A 17,925-nucleotide genomic window follows, 5' to 3' on the forward strand; every position below is an offset into this window, starting at 1 on the left:
AACGAAACTAAATAATTTTCCGTTAGAATTAAATACCGGTGCACAAGGCACCAAATTTTACTTGGACACGGCCAAGATTTTAAATATGAAATAATCTCATATTTGAGATTTTAATTTCCGTAGGGGGGTTAAAAGGGGGTATTGAAATTAAAATCTCAAATATGAGATTATTTCATATTTAAAATCTTGGCCGTGTCCAAGTAAAATTTGGTGCCTTGTGCACCGGTATTTAATTCTAACGGAAAATTATTTAGTTTCGTTAGGATAACGCATTGTCATCCGCGATTTGGCTCTTGTTGCCCGTCTTATACGTTAAATTTATATTTATATTACAGAGCCTTGTTAAAACTCTTATATAAATATAGTAAATTTTTCAAAATAATAACACAAATAAAATTGCTAATTAAAATTATTAATATGAGTTCTTTTTTACGTCTTCCAAATATTGTAAGATTTTAAAATACTAATTCCAAAGTATCACATATGTTTCTAAGATGTATTACAAAATTTTCATGTATAATATAATTGTTTGTTTATTATATTTCTCTAAATTAATCATTGTGCAAAAAATCGCAATTTCTATACTGCATCTGTAATAGGAAACATTTTTCTGAAATAAAATTTCACATATTCAATAAAAAAAAATATATTTTTATCAAATATGGTATACATGAAAATGCTCAAATTACATGAAATGATCAATTTAAATGCAACAAAATATATGAGTAATTTATATCTAATTATTTATAATGATGTTAATATATTCTTCTGCTTGTACGTTTTTTATAATTAAGAGAGCTAATAGAACTATTGTTCTATTTTAGATTGTATTTCCATACTTTCTTCTATTTTTTGAGATATATTTTCAAGCTTTTCTGACGAACTTTCTTTAAGTTCAGCTCCGTTTATATCTTGTATTTCCAAACTATCGTCTATTTCTTGAGGTATATTTTTAAGCTTCTTTGACAGAGTTTCTTTTAATTCGGGTTGGTTTATTTCTTGTACATTAATTAACTCCTCTAAAGTATGTAAAAATCGAAATCGATTATCATCACTTAATTTCCAAGCAAGTGAAGAAGCCTTATCGTAAATAACTTCGGGTTTCGGTATGCAAACTCGTTCCTCTCTGAATTCGTTTTCTTCAAGTTTTAATTTATCGATCTCCTCCTTCATTTTCTTCTCATCATTTTCATCAGCATCATCATCATTGGAAGTCACTGCAATATTTAAAATATAAATTATATGAAAAAAAAAAAAAAAAAAAAAATTAAATGGACAAATCAATACTATATGTAATTATATGCAAATCAACAATTATCTGCAATTAATGTTATATAAATTTATAACAAATTACAAAATTGAAAAAAAAAAACTAACAACAGAGATTCAAAAGTTGTTCTTCCAGGTGAGTAAGTTTACAAATTCGATTTTGATGAGAGAAAGCCGCTTCATTTATGCCATCGCCAAGCAAATTCAATAGCAAATCCACAAATTGTGTTTCTTCCTCGGCTAACAACTTGTCCAAATAATTAAGAATCCAATCTAGAAGACCGATGCATAAGTAAGCTCGTATACTTTGAGATACGGGATAATTGGTTTTCGCATAAATGCTGTCTTCGTCTGTTGGCTTCCTATTATCCAGTATCGCGAGAATATGAATGAAAAATTTGTTATCTGTTGCATTTCCGCGTTCACGTGCCATTTCCTCATGCTGGAATATGTCAGCTAATACTGTTGTCAAATGTTTCAATCGAGTCTCTTCTTCGTCGCATGTAACTGCTTTAGCAATTCCATAACTAGCATTCAATTTCATCTGAAAACATCATTTCAATTAATTATAAGTATTGTTATTACACACATAATATATAGTATTGTTATAATATTGAAAGTATTATTTATGGAAGAATATATCTATTATAATAATTTCTTTTCTTACCATTATTTCTTTTGTTCCATCTTTTAGAATAGCATTAGTATTTTCATTCTTGCATAAGGCATCATAGTAAGAAGCTATATTATCTGTACTATATTTTATTTGAAGAGTTTGTAATACTCTATTGCTTTCCTTCAACCACATCTGCATTGATTCTAACTCAGTTCGTTTTTTATATTCGCTCGTAATCGCCTCGTGAGCGTCTATATGCACATTCAAATACTGCAGATATATAGACAAAATATTTTACATTTTATAAATTTAAAAATAATTTAAATATATAGTTATATAATTTTATTTTATAATTTATATTTTAATATGTAAATAATTTATATACATACACAAGACATATAATTTACCTGAATTTGTCGGAAACTTGCGATAAGGGAACGTGCTTTGGACCAGTCTGATTTAACAAGAGCACGTGTCATCGCATCTACAATTAAGGATATTCCATATCCTTCATCACCGCTCAGAAATGCTAATTGAGACGCTACCTCTAAACAATGTACGTCTTTCCGACGAGCAAGAATTTTCGCCGCCTTATCATACTGCTTCAATTCTACACGACTAATGTAAGCAATATTAAATATTAATTTAAAATAACAACTCTTTTCGTTAATTACTTCGGCTATGTACAACAATTATTATGTGACGACAAATTGTACAAATAATTTTCAGTTATGAAATGCATCATATATTATATCTATTTATATATATAGTATATATTATACACACATGTATAAAATAAACTATATATATATATATAATATAAAATTATTATGTAAAATATACATCATACATACATATGTATTATTTTGTATAATATAATTTTATGTAATAAATAATATAAAATTTATAATTATCAATAATTATATAAAATTAATTATCCTACCAATGAGCTGCTTGCTCCATTTGACCATTCAAAAGACACCATGCCGACCATAATTCTAATATCTTTTCTAAAAACGCATCAGTGATGTCCAATTTGCATCTCGCAAGCACGTAAGCCTCTTTAAACATATTAGCATTTAAAAATGCTTCTAAGGCTTCGTAAATTTTGTGTATGCAGAGTAAATATGACACTGCTTTCTCCACATTGCCTTGACTTATTAATTGGTGCGCGTACACTTCGCACATTTCTTTCCACATTCTGTAAAATTATATTAATAATTTTGTAAATTAATATTTGTAATGTTATTTTAAATATCTTTTCTTAATTGTTTATAAAAAAAGTATTTGTATGTACTTCATAGAAATGCTAGACGCAAGCGATACCAAAAAATCATTTAATTCTTGATTTTTAGCCGCGCATATTAGATCATTTTGCAGACTACCGCACCATATATTCATCTCAGTTCTGGTATTTGAATCTTGTGTTGATTCTGCAAATATATATATATATATATATATATATATATATATATATATATATTAGTAACTCTATATATAATATAAAATAAAAAATGTATAATATATATAATTTTAATTTACTTTCATGATCAACAAGCTTTGAAAGATCTTCTTTAGAGAACAGCGATATGTTCGCAATGTTATCATCATCTTTGTCTTGCTGTTGTTTCGGACTTATATCGTTTCTGATAAAATTTAAAATGTTGTATTTATTGCTTATCAATTTGTTATATTTACTAAAATATGAATTTTTCTCTTTCTTCTTCGATGGTGCTATTTCAGACTCTGTAATCAAAATTTTTAATATAATTATATACATGTCAATTATAATTTAAGAAGTAATAATCTATGCAACTGTACTTGTATTATATGTATCAGATTGACCGTTTGTCGATTTGACAATTTGACTACAAGTCAAATTAATCGTATTACTCTGCTCTCCATTCATTTTAATTTTTGACCAATTTTTTGGTGGTTTCTGCTGTTTAAGATTCTTCTTTACAGCTTTAATGTCGGAGATTCGCTTCGGCGACTGCGTCGGTAAAGTATAATCCCATATGCGTAACATAAAGTCCGACGAGCCGGTCATTATCAATTGTGGTTTTAAGGGACTCCACATGCAACATAGCACCGGTCCATTGTGACCCATATATGTGCCCATTAGTTCCTGTTTTTCAACATTCCAAACCTAAAAGGAATATTTGAAAATTTTTATATAATCATGTATATATCTGTGTACTTTTATTATTTTTTACCATTAAAAATAATTTTTAGAATTTAATATATGATATTTGCAACACGTATCATTTAATAAAAATTCTAAATTTCAAGACTCACTACTTAAAAAAAAAAAAAAAATAAATTTATTAAAATTAAATTTATTTAAATTTAATAAATGACATCTAATGAAGCACAAAATAGTCATATAATAGTGTATAAGGCTGTTTAAATTACTATATAACTTATACACTATGTACTTTACCTGTGCGACGTTATCATAACTACCGGATACTAAGTGTCCGCTAAAGTGTGGACTCCAAGCTAGACACACCACTTTATTGTTGTGTCCTTTTAACATCGCTACTGTCTTGTAGCGTTTGCATTCTTCTTTACTGTCTTCCTCCTCGACACAATCCATAGTAAGTGCTCTTTCCAGGTCCTTCATCAGTTCTGACATATCAAAAATTACTATAGTACAATCGGAGGCAACTGCCAAGTAATTGGCAGCTGGCGACTTCCATTTATCTGTCGCCGTACTTTCGGGATGCCAAGCCAAGCAATTCACCATAGATCTTAACATATGTATTGTATCTTGTTTCTTCAGCATCTGATCGTAAAACATGATCGATCTGAAATAACAAACATCTATATATTTGATGCAATTATTTCATCATTTTTTAGAATAAATCTATGATTTATACCCATTTTCTAAACCAATCGCTAAGCACAAATTGGATTTCCAAGCAAATTCCGTGCATTCTTCCTTGATTATGGACATGGGTTCTGAAATATAGGTTGTGATAATAAAACAGTGTTATAAAATAGGGAGTTTCGACATCTCACCGTCATTTGGCGCGCATTTTTTGTACGCTACTAATTCCCCTTCCGCACAGGAGAATAAATAAAAATCCTCTTCAAGTTTAGCCCATTCAAGCTTATAAATAGTATTTCTATGATACTGCTTGTATAATATAGGTGGTTTATTAGTCCCAATTGCTTCGAATACACCAATGCGACCTTCTCCAGTACCAAAAGCCACGATGGATTCATCTTCAAGAAACCACGATACCTGATATAATAGTCATTTGCATATTATTCAATATTTGTCATATTTTAAATTATTTGAAAAAAAATTACCGCTCTTATTTTTCCTTTTATCTTCTGCCAATGCGAAACAACATCGAAACATTTTACATTGTCAGGGTCAGACAAATTCCACAGACGCAATATCGCGTCTCCAACGCCAAATACAATGCGCAAAGTATCGATGTCACAAGCTGCCATACAGTAAATAAAGCCTCCTTGCGTAGGAATTTTATATTCCAGGACAGCTGGTTTAGTAAGATCGCTGTTTCGTTTGCAACCTATAATCCAACGATCTTGTGCCGATGTCCAAACCGTGAATCTGAAATTTAATAACACCATGAGCTCCAATATTTTACCTTTAGGGTTGGATAAGTTAATAATTTTTTAAAACTAAGTTAAGTTAAAGTTAGTTGTTTATAAAATTAATTTAGTTAAGTTAAAAGTTGCATAAACAAAAAATTAATTCAGTTAAAGTTAAGATTAAATTAACTAAAGTTAAATCAAAAGTTAATTTTTAAAAACATTATTTATATTAAATTAGAATTTTGTTTGTTAATTCTTTTAAAATTTATAATAATAAATAACAAAGAAATTTTGATTTTTATATAGAAATATATTTTTTGATAATTACAATTGATGACAAATGAATATAAAAATTAATAATACTTTAATTTAAAAATAATACATTTATAACTTATAGAAAAACAATAATAGTATGTATTCAGAAATAAAAAATTTAACTTAAGAAAAAAGTTAACAAGTTTAAAGTAAAAAATAACTAGTTGAAGTTAAAAATAATACATTTTAAATTAACTATGCTAAGTTAAACGTTATTTTAACTTTTTAACTTTATAAAACTTTTAACTAATTAACTAGTTATTACCCAATCCTGTTTACATTACATATCATTTTGTAGTACTATTAAAAATTTTTACTCACTCGGATTCTGTTCTCCAATTGTCAGATGCGGTATCATTTTTGGGTGCAGCAGCTATGCAAAACAATCCTCTGGTATGGTATGTATGAAATAACTTGCACGTAGGTTTGGTGTTGTTTGTAGAAAGATCCCAAGACAGAAGTTCACCCCAAAGAGAGGAAGTTAAAAGCACTTTAGGTTCTATCCAACACACCGCAATCCAAGTTCCAGTACCAGTACCAGTCGTAGTGTTAATTTTGCCTTTATGACAAGTATTTACAAGTGGCAAATTTGGCATATTTATCACAGTCTCGTATCTACCATCTCTACCAGCTCTCCAAATAAACACAGATCTAGAAAAAAGAATGTTTAACTGTTAATTGCTCCCTCATTTCAATATTCAAAAAGAAAATGATGACGATAAACTTTAAACAATATATTTCAGATATTATCTGCCAATTTTTTGACATATTTACATACATTTAACATATGTAATTAATTCAATACATGAAAGATAAAGAGAATATGAAAATATTACGAAAACTTTATCTTACCGGTCTTTTGCACCAGAAGCTAAAAGTAAATCTCTTTTATCATTTCCATTTAAGATATTCATATCCGAAGGACACCATGATAAACTGACTATTTCCTCGTTGTGACCTCTAAGTTTGTATAATATTGTTTTGCCTTGAACAATATGAATTAATCCACTTTTGGTACCTATCGCTACAAGATTCGATTCATGGGGGCATGATGCTAAACATGTAGGAATTAGCTTGCCTAGACATATTGTCTTCGACGTTTCATAAGACATGTAACAATACATTAGTAAACCCTCTGAATTTATTGCATATGCAAGATTGGTATCTTTGACCGACCAATCAACTCCTATAATTGATTTCCCCTGTATTAAAAAAAAGTTACATTAATAATTAAAAATTAATATTTTTTAAATAAGAGAATTCTTTATGTTAAATAAGATACTGTATGTACCAAACTTTAGATTTATTTTGCAACGTTTTACTTACATCCTTAAAGGAGAACTTGGAGACCAATTCTAATGTATCTACGTTCCAAATTTTGACATTATCGTCATCGCCACCAGAAATTAGCAATTCTGGACTGTTTGGACTATCGACATTAGGACAGAATGCTAATGATGTCACTTTACTCTTAAAAGCATCATTAATTAGCAAATACTGTAGACCACTTTGATCCTCCTTCTGTCTGGCAACAACAATAAAGTTCTTGGTGCCCCATGCCAAAGTTCCCTGTTTCGAGCAAACCAGGATATTACTCAGATACCAGTTCGGTGAGGGTGGCAATACAGTCTCATTCATCTTTATTGTATTTCCTGTAATCAAGAAAGAAAGAATAAGAATCCACGAAAGTTTATGACAAAATTTGGTAAAAAGAGACAGCAATCCTTATAAAATATCACAATAAAATTGTATAGATTTATTTTTTATATAAGTTTTAATGCTTTGCAAAACAATTCCTATAAAATATATTACAATCAAATTTTATATAAATTTATTCATATTTTATATTAATTTTAAAGAGATGCAGAACAATTCTTATAAAATATTACAATAGGGTTTTTTTATATAAATTTTAAAGAGAACAATTTCCTATATAATGTCCTATATAAATGAGAGAAAGAGAATAATTTCTATAACAGAGAGGTTAGTTTCTGACGACGAAGAATCCTCTTTTCCATTGTCAGAAAAAAATATAAAATAATAAACTAATAATAATATAAAAATTATTACATCAACAAATAAAATTGTAAATTATTTCTTAAAATTGTTCTCATTGTTTACATTCAAATCCATTACGGATTGAAGGTTAACCGGTGACTCGCAGATACATTATTAACAGTATTTATAATTGTTTCTCAGTTCGTTATCAAATCAATGATAGAGAGGACGGAGAAAAATAGCGTAACTCCCAAAAATTACCTCGTCAAATGCGCAATATTTAATTAATCCACAAGTGTCGGCTTTCGCTGTTCACCATCAAACACGTGTCTGACACGTTTTTGAGCGCACTAAATTCGAAATATCGCGCATATGTATATATCCTTGAGAAAGAAGAAAAGTCGTTTTTTCATTCCGAAGAGTGTGTGTAGTGTGTGCGCGCGCTTTTTATATACAGGGTGTCCGCGCGGTAACTAACGGACCAACGATTACAAATGGATTCTTTGGTCAATCATTTTTTACAACTTTCCAATATTTGTCATTATGTATCTTTATAACTATAAGCCTCAAATTAAAATTTTATTATAGTAAACTCTACCTGAAATTAACTGAGGAATGTATAATTATGTTAGACTTTTAACTCCAAAACGTTTAGTTTTCAAAGAACCTATTTTTTTCAATCGATTTTGTAACTCGAAAATTATTGACTTCTCAACATTTTTGCTAAGAAAAAATCGTCTCCAAATTGGCCAGAGAATCCACCCTTAATCATTGGTCCGTTAGTTACCGGACACCCTGTATATATATATATATATATATATGTATGCGTGATATAAGGTCACAAATAAATTATTCAAACCGCCTTCAAACAAAAATATATATATACATACGTCAAAAACGCAACGTTATATAGAGATAAATTTTTAATATTTTTATTATTTTTTTTAATTTTTAATTTTTTATTATTGTATTAATATTTTTATTATTATAGAAGAACGTATATATTTTTCAAATAATTCTATAAATTATTTTGATATATTTATTATATAATATATTCTAATATATATATATATATATATAACCAATATTTATTTATATATATATAAATTGTTATAAATTAATTATAATATATATATATATATATATATATATATATATATTTGCTATATTATTCTTTCTGATAATTATTTTATTTTCTTATAAAAAATTATATATATATATATTATATAATTTAATACATACCCAGATATAGTACAAGGTATTCGAAAAGAATTCATTTGTATGTCAAATCACCAATTTTGAGTTTTTTTTCAAATACATATACAATTTATTTTATTGATATGAATTTTATATGTATTTGAAAAAGGATTCAAAATTCTTTTTGAGTACCTTGTGCTATCTGGGTATATATATATATATATATATATATATATACATATATATTTATTAAAATTTAGATATATATATATATATATATATTAAAATTTAAAAATGAAAAGATTTATTGAAAATTTGACAGGAAATTAAATGTAAAATAAAAGATAAACAAACATTGCGCGTTACTTATTTATTTTTAATTATATAATTGCTTATAAAAATGTAATATTAAGTTGATGTGTGGATTTTTCTTATAATTAAAAAAAATTTCCTTTACAAACTTCATTTTATAGTTTTCTTAATAAAAGAAATTATTAAAAATTTTATTTCAAAATTAACGTTTTTATAAAAAAATTATATATATTTGATTATATATAATAAAATATATTTGATATTTGATAAAATAAGCCACATAATTCAATTTTTCAATTATTTTATTTTAATTTCTGTAAAAGTTTTCGAAATTATTTGACATGTAAAAAGCACAAAAAGCTTATCTCCACGAGAGATAAAGGATTCCCGGAATAAATTTGTAACAAATATGAGTTTAGTTAATTTAGTGATAAAAAATACATAGTATTTTAGATTTGCGCGCCTCCTTTGTTTTATTACGACACAGTCTGTCAAATCCATATATATATATATATATATATATATATATATATATATATGTGCACATATATATTTTTTGCATTGATTGCGTGACTATAATAACGCGATAGTGCGTTTTCCGTTCTCGTCTTTTTTTCTACTTCCATGTATAGGTTGATAAAAAAATCATAAAAGAGAAACGCGACGATTCATATATATATATATATATATATATATATATATATATATATATATATGTATATATATATACTAGTAATAAAAATAACGTCCGGGAAGAGCAGATTGACATATCCATTTCGTTCTCTTGCATATTCTGTTTTTTTTTCAGAATTTCGGACAATTCTTGCGTTGGTGGTTTTTTGCACCGTTTATTGACTCGTTCGTTGACATAATGAGGTTGATTACGATTACTGAGGTCGTGTTGTTGATGACATTTTACGGTCTTTCCGGTGCGATGACAGCTGAACCGAGCACGTTTATGGCAGAGGAAATATGGACCACCTGGAAGCATCATCAGGAATATGACAAAGAATTCGACAATGTCAGTCTCAACACGGTAAGTTTTGTGTAATAATGCTATATGAACGAGGATTAAAATTCTTGGTCATTTCAATTAGTCACTTCCACATTCCACATCATCTTCTTCTTCTTTCCTTTATTGGCAAAGGAGCGCATTAATTTTGGTGTGCAATTCACGCTGCTAGATTATCTTCAAAGTATAGTTGGAGCTCACAGCATTCCACATCAATATGCTGTCAGGGTCAGGGTTGCGTTCTAAAAGTTCACTTTTCAGAGCAAAGTGTTCGACAATACGATAAAATTTATTAAAACGTTTGATTGACCAATCAGCAACGAAAGCAACGATATAGTATCTTTTTTCTGATTGGTCAATCGAAATAGAATGATAACAGAAGATGAGACGTTATTAATTAAGCTAATTAAGTATATAAGAATATTTGATTGTGATTAGTCAAATTTTTTTTGGAATAATGCAAAATATGATCAAAAACAATAATATTCATATTTTTTCTTAAATTTGTTAAATTTAAATTTCTGTTTCTTAAATTTAATATTTAAATTTTGATATAATAAAATAAAATAAAATAAAATAAATTAAATTTTATTAATTCTTAAATTTAAATTTCTGTTTCTTAAATTTAATATTTTAATTTCGATTTAAATATGTATATTTATATATTGTTAATATTAATGTCATTTGTCTTTAATTGTCATTAAATATAATCTTTTTTCTAACTAAAACAATATACAATGTAAATAAAAATATTCCAGATAATTTATTTAAAATAATGTAGAAAATGGTTCTATTATTTAGAAAATAAATTTGTACGAATTTTATCGCATAAATTATATTATATTTAGATATTCAATATATATATTATAAATTAAACTTCGGCTCGTATACAATTAAAATATGTGATACAATAAAAGGCCAACTTAACGAGCTTATAAGATATTAATTAAAAAAATCTTTTATTATTTTACGTCATAATATAACGTTACAAAAGATAAACGTTTCGACTGTACGACAGTCTTTTTCAATATCATTATCTCTATGCTAATATGTCAAAGAATTAAATCATTTAGTCATATCGAACTTATTATAAATACAACATTTATGGAATTATAATGTGAAGAACGCAGTACAAAATTCATGTTTTGTTGGCTTGAGTTAAAGCGTCAGATTTCTGTATTTCATGCTGTTATATTATGTAGCAACGCTGTGAACCAATTAATATATCAGCTCAAATATTACATATAAGATTTTATTTATTAAAACATTTATTAAAACACTATTTATTAAAAATCTAATATGTAATATTTGAGCTGATATATTAATTGGTTCACAGCGTTGCTACATAATATAACAGCATGAAATACAAAAATCTGACGCTTTAACTCAAGCCAACGAAACATGAATTTTGTACTGCGTTCTTCACATTATAATTCCATAAATATTGTATTTATAATAAGTTTGATATGACTAAATGATTTAATTCTTTGACGTATTAGCATAGAGATAATGATATTGAAAAAGACTGTCGTACAGTCGAAACGTTTATCTTTTGTAACATTATATTATGACGTAAAATAATAAAAAATTTTTTAAATTAATATCTTATAAGCTCGTTAAGTTGGCCTTTTATTGTATCACATATTTTAGATTTTCAGTTTTGAGAACGCCTTTTTTATCGATTCTTTTTTCCAGCTGGAAATGATAAGGAGAGCGGGTTATCCCGCAGAAGCTCATGTTGTAACGACGGAGGATGGTTATCTTTTGACGTTACATCGTATCCCAGGTAGCAACAATTCTTTACCAATATTACTGCAACACGGTCTTTTATGCAGCTCCGCTGACTGGGTCTTTCTTGGCAAAGGCAAAGCACTTGGTATACAATATTTATTAGATTTTCAAATCATATCTTTAAAATAAACTGACAAGTGTGGACTATAGTATGTTATTGTCTCAATGAAAATTGATTTTATTTGATTTATTTGAAATTTAATTTTCCACTAAAAATTAATTTTATTTGATTTATTTTGAAAATTAATTTTTATGTGACATTAATTTATTCTGCGCGGAATAAAAATTTTTTTTGATGTTTTATCAAAATTAATTAAATTGTAATTAAATTGTAATTAATTAAATTTTAATTTAAAATTTATTTTATTTTAATAAATACTAATAAAAGTTAGTTTTCATTAAAATCGATGCACTAATCATTCGGGTTATTAGTGAAAATTTAAATTGTATTTTAAATTTGAGATTTCTCTTAATTTCGTAATTGTCATATCTTCGATGTTCTGTTCGATAAATGATTAAGAAAATATTCTCAAATTTAAATAGCAAACATACCGGAAAAAAACTTTTCCGCAATTTTTTATTTTAATTGTAACGCAAATTTTAATGCATCGTTTATTTGTTAAATATTAAAATTAATTATATATGTATAATATACTTATATATATACATATATATATATAAGTATATTATTTTTATTTAATATATTATTTAATTTAGAATGAGTGCATTAATAAGTCAGATTGCAATCTAAATTTATTATTTTTATTCTAATAAAAAATTATTACCAATAAATGAATAAATATATATACAATATGTATGAGATATATATATATATATATATATATATATATATAAGAAGCTACAAGTTTTATGTAATAAATTTTGCGAACGATGTATTTTTGCATTGTAGCTTACTTATTGGCGGATCAAGGTTACGATGTCTGGTTAGGCAATTATCGTGGTAATACCTACTCAAGGGCGCATATTCACCTGTCTCCGTCAAACTTGACATTTTGGGACTTTAGGTATAATCATAAAATAAAAATAATGATGTTTTAAAAATGATAAAGTTATATAAAGTCAGATTTAATAGACGTCAAAAATATAAAGATATGTAGATAGACATATTATATTTACTTATATAATGATGTGTTTATATTTAAAAAATTTGTTTAAATATATATATATATATACACAATGTGTGTATTTATATATGTCTACATGTATGTGTATGTATGAAATATTTACATATACAATGTTATTTTAAACGGCATTTATTTAGAGATATTCTCCATATGTGTTATAATATAAATATGTAAAGTATCTTGCAGAGTTAGGATATATAGACTGGTACAACTATTATTTTGTCAAAATTATGTTTTTTAATATATATATATATATATATATATATATATATAAATTATTAAAGTTTTTACACAAGGATTGAGAAAGAGCAAATATATTGTATTGACATATTAAACAATACGAAATTTCTATAATAATATGTTTTCAGAAATTTTGTCAAAAAAAGCTATTTCTTGTCGACAAACAATTAGTTAATTTTTTATGCAGGATATTTTATATATTGTATGTGTATATATACATTGTTTCCATACATTTTGTACATATACATATATTTCTATTGTATGTATTATTATTTATAACGATTATATTTATTATACAATATATATATTTTATTTTCTTATTTCGTTTAATCTAATCAAACATAATTATACATGCGAAGCATAATGTTATATTATTCTTTGATAATATAATCTCAAAAATTGCAACGTATGCATGAAAATTATTATTGCAACGTATGCATAAAAATATATTAATTAATTATGCAATGCATAAAAATTCAATATTTAAATCTTTAACAGAAAATGCGAACAAAAAAGTAGAATTTTCTACAAAGGATTCTTTGTAATTAAATATCTATGCTTTCATATTAGATTTTCGTGCAAGACTCTATACTCCGTACACATATCCATCACGCTGCGTGGCTCGCGCGAAACTGATTCTCGCGCGAGCCAGTTCGAGATATCGCGAGCGCGTGACCGCTGGTCACGTGACTACTAGTCATGTGACCGATGATTTCCGCGCTCGCGGTACCTCGCTGACCTCGCATGAGTATCAGTCTCACGCGAAACGCGCAGCGTGAAGGATGTGTGGAGTTTAGTCTCGCGCGAGTCTAATTAAATATTGAATTTTTATGCATTAATAATTATAATTAATTAATATATTTTTTATGCATTGATTGCCATAATAATTTTTGCATGCAATTTTTGAGATTTTATTATCAAAGAAATAATATAACTTTGTTTTATGTGTGTAATTATTTATATTTGTTTAGATTAAACGAAACAAATAATATATGTATATATACAATATGCATTGAATTTTTCATCAGTTTTCACGAAATGGGTATCTATGATTTACCCGCAATGATCAAATTTATCACGACCATGAGAATGCAACCACTGCACACGTACATTGGTCATTCGATGGGAACAACGGGTTTTTATATAATGGCGTCAGAAAGTTCGGAAATTGCTGAAAAGGTACGAATGATGATCAGCTTAGCACCAGCGGTCTTTATAAGCCATATGAAAAGTCCGATAAAATATTTGTATCCTTTCTGGAGAGAATATAAGGTAAAGTAAAACACATATTATCCCATTTTAATTATCTAAAATATTGAAATATGTCGAAATATGTCAAAAAATATCGAAGATGAAAAAATATTTAGAAAAATTGTAAGATTTCGAGGGAGACATCTTTTTTCCATATTATAAATATCTTCCATATTTTTCGACATATTTAGCTGGGGCAATTAAAATCGGATACTCTATTCCGTACAATTTCTTTATTTTTTTTCTGCAATAAAAGTAAGATTTTTTTAGTTTTTTCTATTACTAAATTTGTAAATATAACTAAAAATTATTTTTTTGTTTTCATAATTTTATACAGTCTTTTATTGTGACATGATGCGCTTATTTATCAGTTTAATTAAAATTTAATATGCAAAACAAATTAAAACAATTTAATTGATACTGTTAAATTATCTTAATTATTTAAAATTAATTATCTCGATTTATTTAAAAATGTTTAAAAAGATTATTTATTTATTTTCGTAAAAATTTCGCTAAAAAAACTTAAACAAGAGAAGAATTATGAAGCAACTTAAATTACAAATAAATGATTTCTGATTTCAGAATATTATGCAATCATTCTTTCACGACGAATTACTACCGCAAAACAATTTACTGAAATTTTTAACGACATATGTCTGCAATCAAAATGTTATCGAGGAGAAGATCTGTGCCGACCTACTGTTTATGGTCTGCGGTTTCGATCGCGAGCAGTTCAATTACGTGAGTATAGTAATTCTCGATTAATGATAAGTACAATTCTGGTAGAAACTTTGATTCATTTTATAATACGCTTTGGATTTTTGTAGGAATAATTTTGATAAAATGGCCATTTTTAAAATACAAAAAAACATTTTTATTTTTGTTGTTTTTAAATAATATTTGACACATATTACTTCATTGAAGATTAAAATACGTATAATACTACTGAAATTAAACAATAAATACTTAATAGAAATTTTATATTGTCAAAACATGAGCATTGGCCATATTTCTACAGTTTTAACTTATAATTTTACATATTTCTTATTTTTAGTTTTTTTTATTTTTATACATTAAAAACATATAAATGAATACATTTTTTAATATAAAATAAAAACTTTTATTAAAAAATTTAATTTTAGATTTAATCTTTTAGATTGATTTTTTAACTAAAAATAATCTTTGAAACACTCTTTGAAACAAAACAGAAATAATATTTTAATAATAAATATTTTAATTTTAATAATGAGAGTGAGCCATTCTACCCATATTGTGAAGAAAAGATGACTATAGTATTTATAAAAAATAGTGAAAACAGAAATAAAAATTATGGGTTACATTATTAATATACCTTCATTATGTCTAACATCAATTATGACAGCTCAATTGTAATTTATTCTACGTTACAACATTTTTTAATAGGGATATAAAAAACGTTGATGGTATCAAAAACATGCTATAATATTTACAATATTGTTATTATTGTTAATAGTATACGGACATAAACATTGAAAAAATTATTAAATTAATAAATATTTATTTCAATATAGCCTTCTAAATCATTTATTTGATACAAATAAATATTTTTCTCTTTTAAAAAAAATTTTCTTATATCAAATAAATATTTTTTTACATCAAATAAATATTATTAGATTCAAATAAATGATATATATATATATATATATATATATATATATATAATTTATTTGAATCTAATAATATTTATTTGATGTGAAAAAATATTTATTTGATATAAGAAAATCTTTTTTAAAAGAGAAAAATATTTATTTGTATCAAATAAATGAATACATTTTTTAATATAAAATAAAAACTTTTATTAAAAAATTTAATTTTAGTAATATGAACTAAATATGATTTTAGCAATATGAACTAAATATTTATTCGAATTCTATACATTTTTTTCAGTGTAGTGTAAATATCGATTATCTTTGAAAATAATAAAAAAACGCACCATTTAGCGATTATTAGAAAAATTGCAGGTTGTCGCCATCATACTCGAGTTCACCCTATATGTCCTATTGTTTCTTGTTTAGACTCTGATACCCTTCATTCTGGGTCACGATCCGGCCGGCACCTCTTCTAGGACACTTCTACATTTCGTTCAGGAATATCATTCAGGAAAGTTTCGTCAATACGATTACGGTTGGATGAAAAATCTCCTGAAATATAAGTCCCTGGATCCTCCGGACTATAAACTGGCAAGTATTAAGTTGCCAATCGCGTTGTTCTACGGCCCTGGCGATTGGTTGGTTAATGTGAAGGTAAATATAATGAAAGAACGCATGTTAGATTAAATATGTACATATTGTCAATGAATAGGTATTCGAAGCAATTTTAAATGTCAAAAATGGGTCGAAACTTCTCTTTGTTCAAAGCGAAATACATACAAAGGTTCTTATTTGTATTCTGAAGTCTTCCAGATAGCAACAGTAATTAATATTATGACATCATTTTGACGTCAAAATGATTACTTTGACTATCTGAGCTGCTAAAATATGATATGGGAAAGAATGTTCAGCGTCCAACAGTTGTTATAAAGAAATTGTTGCAGTACGCAATGTGTCAAAAACCCGCATTTGAGTACCCATACATTGACGAAGACGTGAAAAAGTAGCTATTGACAGAAGGATTAACAGAAATAAACTCACGGAAACATTTTTTTTTTCAAGGATGTGAAGAAGCTTTATTCAATATTACCCAATGTAATAGATGCGTATGCAGTGCCATGGTATAAATTCAATCATGGAGATTTTATTTGGGCCACGAATGCACCCGAACTCGTGTACAACAGAATCCTCAAACTCATGAAGCCGGAGGATCTAAATAATGTTACATTAATAGGATGATACTATATTGTCAATCAAAATGGAAAATAAATATTATATTAAATACAAAATTTGGATCCATTAAATAGATATTCAATTCAAATAATGGTTTAAATCATTAGATCCATAAAAATAAAGATTTATAATATAGTAGTATTTTATTTATCATTTATGATTAGTGTAAAAGCGAATTAGAGTAATACGCGCGTTTTTAATCAATTCTTGTTTTATCGGATGGATATTATAAAGTGCTCGCTGCAATAGGATAAGTATAAATTACATATACAATATATAAATATAAGATGTAAATATAAGTATAAATGTATAAATGCGAAAAAATGTGTTAAGTGAATAAATATAATA

At 26.5% G+C, this 17,925-nt stretch overlaps 2 protein-coding genes across 4 annotated transcripts; one reads left to right on the forward strand and one right to left on the reverse strand.

Annotated features, from left to right (window-relative positions):
- Positions 1–630: 630 nt before the first annotated feature.
- rig (gem nuclear organelle associated protein rigor mortis) lies at positions 631–8,205 on the reverse strand. The gene is made up of 16 exons (XM_029313526.2): positions 8,030–8,205; positions 7,097–7,422; positions 6,623–6,972; positions 6,092–6,421; positions 5,204–5,471; positions 4,910–5,135; positions 4,768–4,849; positions 4,329–4,695; positions 3,707–4,034; positions 3,428–3,631; positions 3,183–3,318; positions 2,829–3,086; positions 2,293–2,503; positions 1,937–2,155; positions 1,378–1,813; positions 631–1,217 (listed from the first exon to the last, which is right to left on the reverse strand). Exons 2-16 carry the CDS (start codon positions 7,406–7,408, stop codon positions 808–810), a joined length of 4,137 nt encoding a protein of 1,378 aa, XP_029169359.1. The 5' UTR covers positions 7,409–7,422; positions 8,030–8,205; the 3' UTR covers positions 631–807.
- Positions 7,976–17,633, forward strand: LOC114939252 (lipase 3-like). 3 transcript variants are annotated; one of them, XM_029313527.2, is made up of 8 exons: positions 7,976–8,011; positions 10,086–10,313; positions 11,985–12,165; positions 12,991–13,105; positions 14,494–14,737; positions 15,299–15,457; positions 16,771–16,998; positions 17,407–17,633. In XM_029313527.2, exons 1-8 carry the CDS (start codon positions 7,985–7,987, stop codon positions 17,581–17,583), a joined length of 1,359 nt encoding a protein of 452 aa, XP_029169360.1. In that variant the 5' UTR covers positions 7,976–7,984; the 3' UTR covers positions 17,584–17,633. The 3 variants fall into 3 exon arrangements, with proteins under 3 accessions (XP_029169360.1, XP_029169361.1, XP_029169362.1); XM_029313528.1 differs by lacking the exon at positions 7,976–8,011 and adding an exon at positions 9,828–9,909; XM_029313529.1 differs by lacking the exon at positions 7,976–8,011 and adding an exon at positions 9,848–9,866.
- The last annotated feature ends 292 nt before the right edge of the window (positions 17,634–17,925 follow it).

Source organism: Nylanderia fulva, unplaced genomic scaffold (genome assembly GCF_048542155.1).
Source record: "Nylanderia fulva isolate GAGA-0341 unplaced genomic scaffold, ASM4854215v1 Scaffold87, whole genome shotgun sequence".
NCBI classification, from domain to species: domain Eukaryota; kingdom Metazoa; phylum Arthropoda; class Insecta; order Hymenoptera; family Formicidae; genus Nylanderia; species Nylanderia fulva.

Coding starts and splice junctions, on each gene's coding strand:
- LOC114939252 (XM_029313527.2), top strand. CDS start 7,985: ATGATAGAGAGGACGGAGAAAAATAGC. Junction 8,012..10,085: donor AGAGGACGGAGAAAAATAGC/GTAACTCCCAAA, acceptor TTTTTTTTTCAG/AATTTCGGACAATTCTTGCG. Junction 16,999..17,406: donor ATTGGTTGGTTAATGTGAAG/GTAAATATAATG, acceptor TTTTTTTTCAAG/GATGTGAAGAAGCTTTATTC.
- rig (XM_029313526.2), bottom strand. CDS start 7,408: ATGAATGAGACTGTATTGCCACCCTCACCGAACTGGTATCTGAGTAAT. Junction 5,136..5,203: donor TAAAAGGAAAAATAAGAGCG/GTAATTTTTTTT, acceptor CTATTATATCAG/GTATCGTGGTTTCTTGAAGA. Junction 2,156..2,292: donor CAAGTTTCCGACAAATTCAG/GTAAATTATATG, acceptor ATATATCTGCAG/TATTTGAATGTGCATATAGA.